This window comes from Rutidosis leptorrhynchoides, chromosome 8 (assembly GCF_046630445.1).
Source record: "Rutidosis leptorrhynchoides isolate AG116_Rl617_1_P2 chromosome 8, CSIRO_AGI_Rlap_v1, whole genome shotgun sequence".
NCBI classification, from domain to species: Eukaryota; Viridiplantae; Streptophyta; class Magnoliopsida; order Asterales; family Asteraceae; genus Rutidosis; species Rutidosis leptorrhynchoides.
The window spans coordinates 357,751,340-357,757,607 of NC_092340.1; the positions used below are offsets into that span (position 1 = coordinate 357,751,340).

The 6,268-nt window shown below is 31.7% G+C and overlaps 1 protein-coding gene across 1 annotated transcript; it reads right to left on the reverse strand.

Moving 5' to 3' along the window:
- Positions 1-270: 270 nt before the first annotated feature.
- LOC139862552 (very-long-chain 3-oxoacyl-CoA reductase-like protein At1g24470) lies at positions 271-2,546 on the reverse strand. Its single transcript, XM_071851167.1, has 3 exons — positions 1,927-2,546; positions 1,066-1,135; positions 271-621 (listed from the first exon to the last, which is right to left on the reverse strand). The coding sequence occupies exons 1-3, from the start codon at positions 2,544-2,546 to the stop codon at positions 379-381; spliced, it is 933 nt and encodes a 310-aa protein (XP_071707268.1). The 3' UTR covers positions 271-378.
- Between the last annotated feature and the right edge of the window lie 3,722 nt (positions 2,547-6,268).

Sequence of the window (6,268 nt, forward strand, 5' to 3'; positions counted from 1 at the left end):
TTTTCGACTGACTCCCGGGGCGTCAAATTTTGACTTCATGTTAGGGGCGTCAAGGGCGTCAAACAACTTGCCAACTGGGATGACGGGAGAAATTTGACGCCGCGTTAAGATGAGTCTTAATGATGAAACATTGTAAACCATTGAATTTGTTGTAAAAATTATTATGAATCATTTATTCACCAAATTAAGAAGCGGTTCTCAGGACCATTTTGTGTACAAAAACAGGTTAATGCACGTATCACATGTGACATAGTTGAATAATAATTAATATAAAGGGGCTCATTAATTAATTCGGTCCTCGAAAATGTAGTTTCATCAACACGATACAGACAATTGGTTTTGACATAACTTTAATGTATAATTCATACCATAAACGTATTATGCAACAAGTCCTCTACGCCGAATGCCAATAGAAAGACGCCATGCATCTAGGAAAGAATCGGGAGTTAGAGAAGCGAAGAACCATTGAACCGAGTGAGCCCAATGTGGTGCACAACGAAACTCATATCCTATTTGTCGAATTGCAGCTTCGACATAATCATCAGCTGTTGGTATAAACAACGACGGTTTATGGACCAATGCAACTTGCGATGCCATTTTGGTTGATACGTACAATGGTACCTATACATAAAATTTAGATCAAAGTTATACAACTTGTTGCATACTTGTATATGCTCTATTACAAAATTTAGACAAAACATTGGCTGTAACTCTGCTAACCAAGTCTTCATTTAGTAGCTAGCTATATCCAAATTCAGCCAAAATATTTCTCAAATTTTTAATAATTTTGCTAAAGGTAGGTTTTAGTTACTACGGAGTAATAAATTAAAGGCGTAAAAGGATGAGTTTTAAAGGGGGTAAAAGGATTAGTTTTTCCCTATTTAGGTCACGAGGGGAGGGTGAGTATTTTCATTTACATGTACGCAGTCTAACCAGATTATTCCATTACTGTTTATAACTTTTTTCTGGTTGACTTATGTGTTTCAATGATGTTTGAATCTGAGATCTCTTGTCAGAAGGATCAACTATAAAGTTATCTTCTGGAAGAAAAATATAGATAAATACCTGACATTGAACATCTATACCAATATGCTTGTATTCCACATGTAATGACCTTGAAAGTTGATCAATGTACCTGTTACAGATTAATTATATTAAGTTAACTTAATTTGTCTAAACTTCTAATTATAGAAAATCTTACTAGTTGATGCAAATTAACCCAAGTTAACTTAATCTGTCTATTAACCACAACCCTAACTTCTAAACTAACCTCAACCACATCTTCCTGCACACTACTTTAATGGTTCTACCAACCAAGTTCTGTTCCTTTTGGAACTACACCATCTAACATTAGTTATGATCGTGAACCTCATCAATGTAGTAAAGTGACATTTATTCAATTTTTTTCACCATATACTATCAAACTAAGGAAGCTGTTTCTTCGGCTATATTTAATAACCTACTACCATCATAAATAGTAAAGTAATAGTAAATTCATAGATCTGAAATTCTAAATCTATGACTTGTTATTGTAAAAAAATGTCATATTTTTTGTTCTAACAACAACCCTAGTCCTTTTTGTTAGATCTTGTATCTCATCATCTCTCTTTTACATGAAACATTTTTCTAACTTATGATATATTCCGATCGCGAAATAATCGACGCATAACTACTACTTCAAGTGAATTAGTATGTCAATTAAGCCATAAACTTGCTCTTAAACTTACTTCTCTCATGATATTTCTCTTGCTTAAGTTTTGTAGGTATTTCATTGTATCAGTTGTAGTTGTACTTGTTGATCTTCGGATCTGTTTGCTCTAACGTTTTTTCGCAAAAAAAAAAAAAAAACCCAAAAAGATAACATAAATCCACGAACGACACGAAAAGAAAAAAGAGAAAAAAGAACCGACTAAATAATTAACTTACGCTTTGCTAGCAGCATAGATTGCATAAAGAGGATGTGAAGGTACAACAATGGCGGCACCAGAACCAATACTAACAATGGCACCACCTCTTTTTCTTTCAATCATCCCTTTAATCACAGCTTTTGTTACATAACTTGTACCTTCAACATTCACTTTCATAACTTTCATCCAAATCTCTTCTTCAACTTCATGAAAATACCTAGCCGTATCATAGGTCACTCCAACGTTATTTATCAAAACACCAACATCAAGTTTTTCACAATCAATCACCTCTTGCATCTCCCTAACATTGGCCTTCATATCATTACTAGCGAAATCCACAACGAAAATCTTGATATTAGTGGTTGGGTGCACCGACATAACCTCGTTGGAAACTTGTTTAAGTTTGTCTATATTTCTACTAACCAATATTAGGTTAATACCCTTTTGAGCTAGTTGAAAGGCAAAGGCTTTACCGATGCCGTCCGTGGCACCGGTTATCATGGCCCATGAACCGTAGTTCTTGAGGTTCTTGGGTGGCCGGATGAAAGTGATGAAGATCCATTTAAGCAAAGTGAAAATGAGTTTAATAAGAGAAAGAAAGCCAAGTATAGAGAAGACAAGTAGGCATGAAGGTTGCATGTTATTAGAGGAAATGTGTTTACACTATTTCCTTACCTATATATTGACTTATATATTATAAGGAGAAAAAATAGATAGTGGTTCGCTGCGGAGTGATTTTGCTAGGTTAATTGAATGGATGGTTTTGGCCCGTTAATTGAGTGAGTGGTTTTGATTAGTTGATAGACGGTTAATTTATTTGGTTAATTGATGAGGAGAGGGAAAGAGTTGTAAAGTAAATTAGGGAAAAAATGTTAAAAAAAAAAAAAGAAAAGTAAAAAAAGTCAAATTATCCATTTACCTCGAAGTTAGAGATAATTACAGAAGTTTCACTGTCACTGTGAATAATTACATTATACCCTCATCCTTTTATACTCTTTCTCGTCTCCACAACCATTATATTTTCTCAACTAACATATTTCTATTTATTTATCTTATGATATATATATATATATATATATATATATATATATATATATATATATATATATATATATATACTAGGTTTTTGAGCCCGTGTGTTGCGCGGGTGTATAAATAACCGCGCAAAAAATGTAATTTGCAATTAATATTGATATGTAAATAGCGATATTAAAAAAAATAGAATAAGTATAATAATTATTTAATAGCCTGTGGTGTTTTTTAAAAATTCTTTTCAGTTTAAAAGCTCGTGGTGTTGACAAATTTCAAAAGTTATGTTAGTAACTTAACGTCTACAATTTTTTTTTCTTACCATTAATATTGTTTTAATTATTCTTATGAGTTTAAGAGCCCGTAGTGTTGGTTTAAGAGATCGTGTGTTGGACAGGGGTAAATATTTTACAATTATTACATACAATTATTTTTAATAAAAATAACTCGCAAATTTAATTTTAAAAAGGTTGTTAGTCATTTCAGCAATATAAGGGTATTAATATTATAATAGTTATATTTGCATGTTCATATATATTTCAGGGAATTAAACTGTAAATTTAAATTACTTTCAATTGTAATATAATAATAATAAATAATAACTAAATATAGTTTCATAAATAAATATGCAATACATAGAATTTGTCGTCAGCGAGATTAAAAGATAGGAACTTTGTTTTGAGCCTTTGCCTTGCATGTATTCCAATTCTATTTCCCTGGATATTTTAACATACATAGCTTTCAATAATAAAGAAGTATCATAATACATGATTTGAAAGAGTTGTATAGAACTCTTAGTAGTTGCTTATATTAGATGTGAACAGGGCAATAGAAAAACATGAATGAAAACACATATATATGAGTCGGATACACATTAGTATCAAGTAATTAACTATTAAATTTATATCAAATCATCAAGATTCAATTAGGAAAGTGTAATTTTAAATATACGGATATTTTGTTTTTTTAATATATATATTTTATATTTATTGTTTTTTATATAATAATGGTAAATAATCTATAACCTATAATAATACGTATAGATATACCACGTGGCTTCCCACTAATTGCCCTCTAATTACTTTGTTAATTATCTCACATTCTGCCATTTGTCCTTCTCCCATTAGTTCATTTTTTAAAACAACCAATCAAAAAACATCACTCTCTCTAACCCTATCTTTCTCACTTTTAATCCATAATCCATCGCAAAATGATCTTCAATTAGGGTTATCTAACCCTTTCTCTTTCAGTTTCATTTTTACGTTCGTCTTCAGAAGGTCAATTAGGGGTACGAATTCCCAAATGAATAAACAAAACTAAATCGAAACTGATTCAATTGTTAACATGTTATATTTCGGATTTGAAACGCAAAGTCAGTTGAATCAGTTTTAGGGTTTATATTGATTGTTTTGTAACGTTTATGTAGAATCGATCTTCAACTTTTATGTAATCGAATCAAGGCCGCTGAAGAAATCTCTTTCCTCAAACACCATCATAAAGGTATCAACTTTCAATCTAGGTTATTTCGAATCGGAATATTCATTTACATTATTTATTCAGTTGATTCGTTTATGATATATTCCATAATATCATGATTCAATTTACGGAGTATAAATGGTTTAGGGTTCCGACATCAATATTCAAATAATAGGATTTGATGTTTTTTTTTACATTTGTTGATATAGCAGATTAAGGTTTCTAAAACAGTACTATGATGATACGCTATTAACACAGCGGCCGCTACAAGTTGCACCATCAGTTTCCTTGGTGGTGGATAATGCCAAAAGTAAGCCCTTATTTGGATTACTAGCAAAGACTGATTAATTTTATGTATTTAGTTGCTTTGATCGTCATTTAAACTATGATTTATCATTGAACAAAATTTTCTATCTACCCAACATATGGGTTGGTATTTTCATTGTTTATCTATTGTTAATAGTTGTCCAGTCTCTTTCTCCGACTTTTTTTTCTTCATATTGTTTAACTTGAAAGTGTAATTTGTATGAAGTTTTCATGGGATCTGAAACATCGTATTTTTGCTTAAGTGATGAAATCAGTCTCACTTATATGTTTGGATCAAGAAAAAGAATAAGGAACTCGGTGCGAAGGAGCTACCATGGAAGGTTACACAAATGAGTTCCAATGTGGCACTTCAAGGTGGGTTCTTTTTTTTTCTTTTCTTGTATAGTTGTATATAGTGTTTGTGAACATTCTTTCAGTTTCTGAATCCCAAAATAGACATGGGCAGCAGTAATGAACTCCTTGAATCTCTTAAAATTGACATGGGCAGCTGTCATTAAGTTTCACCAGTTATAAAGAAGGAAATATAATAAATAAAGAATCACCTTCAATAGATGGCACTAAAATTTGTTATAATACATTTGTTATAGTTGAAGTTTCCTTCAGTTCCTTTTTGACATGTTTAGGTCTAAATGACCCATTTTACTATAGCTGTGTACATGAGTTTTGAAGTCAGTTCCTGTTTTTCGTGTTTGGTCCAAATGACCAAAAGTAGTATAACTATGTACATGGGTCTAATAATAAGATATGTTCTTCATTTAACATAGGATACGTGTTTGAGTGTTGGTTAATAGCAGCTATTGCAGTCCCTTTCGTTATTGTGCTTGGGTCTAAATGACCACAGTATTATAGTGTGTGAATCAGGGAATTCATTTTGGTATCTCTTAGTATGTTCCAGCAGGTATTTTTTTTTCTTTTTTTCTCTTCTCTCTTTTATTGGGCTTTAGTGGGTAATGGGTCAAAACATGTCTTTTTTTGGTACGTAATGGGTCGTGCTGGTGTGGCTCCAAAACACTTCATGTTTGCAATTGTGATTATTAATAATTAGTTAGTCAATTATGGGTTCCAATGCATATAGTGTTTGTTTTTTGCAGGAAGTTCAGTTAATAAAAAAAGTCGGGCATGTTTCCTTCCACGTGATGGATTATCATTTTTAAGGCTCTCTAAAAGTCACTCGAGCTTTTGGTGCTGATTTTCTCAAATAGGTAACTGAACAAAGTACATAATTTACTTTAAAAAATTGAGTTTGGAAGACTGGTTTTGCTAACCAAAATTCTAGAAACACGGATACAGTTTGGTTACATAAACAGGCCTATTTCGCCTCTAAGTTCAAATAATCATATTTTACATGGTAAAATCTAAAATTTGAGTTTATATACTTAAATCAAGTGTTGCTGAGTAACCTATTAAACTTAACTTGATGTTTCATTAAATTGTTATTCTTTGTAAATAAGCATCCTCCCATTTGACCTTTTATGTATTTATGTTGTTTGTCAATTCAGGAAGCTTGGTTGGGTGGATCATATGTACGT

Coding starts and splice junctions, on each gene's coding strand:
- LOC139862552 (XM_071851167.1), bottom strand. CDS start 2,546: ATGCAACCTTCATGCCTACTTGTCTTCTCTATACTTGGCTTTCTTTCT. Junction 1,136..1,926: donor ATCTATGCTGCTAGCAAAGC/GTAAGTTAATTA, acceptor AATCTGTAACAG/GTACATTGATCAACTTTCAA. Junction 622..1,065: donor GTATAGATGTTCAATGTCAG/GTATTTATCTAT, acceptor TTTTATGTATAG/GTACCATTGTACGTATCAAC.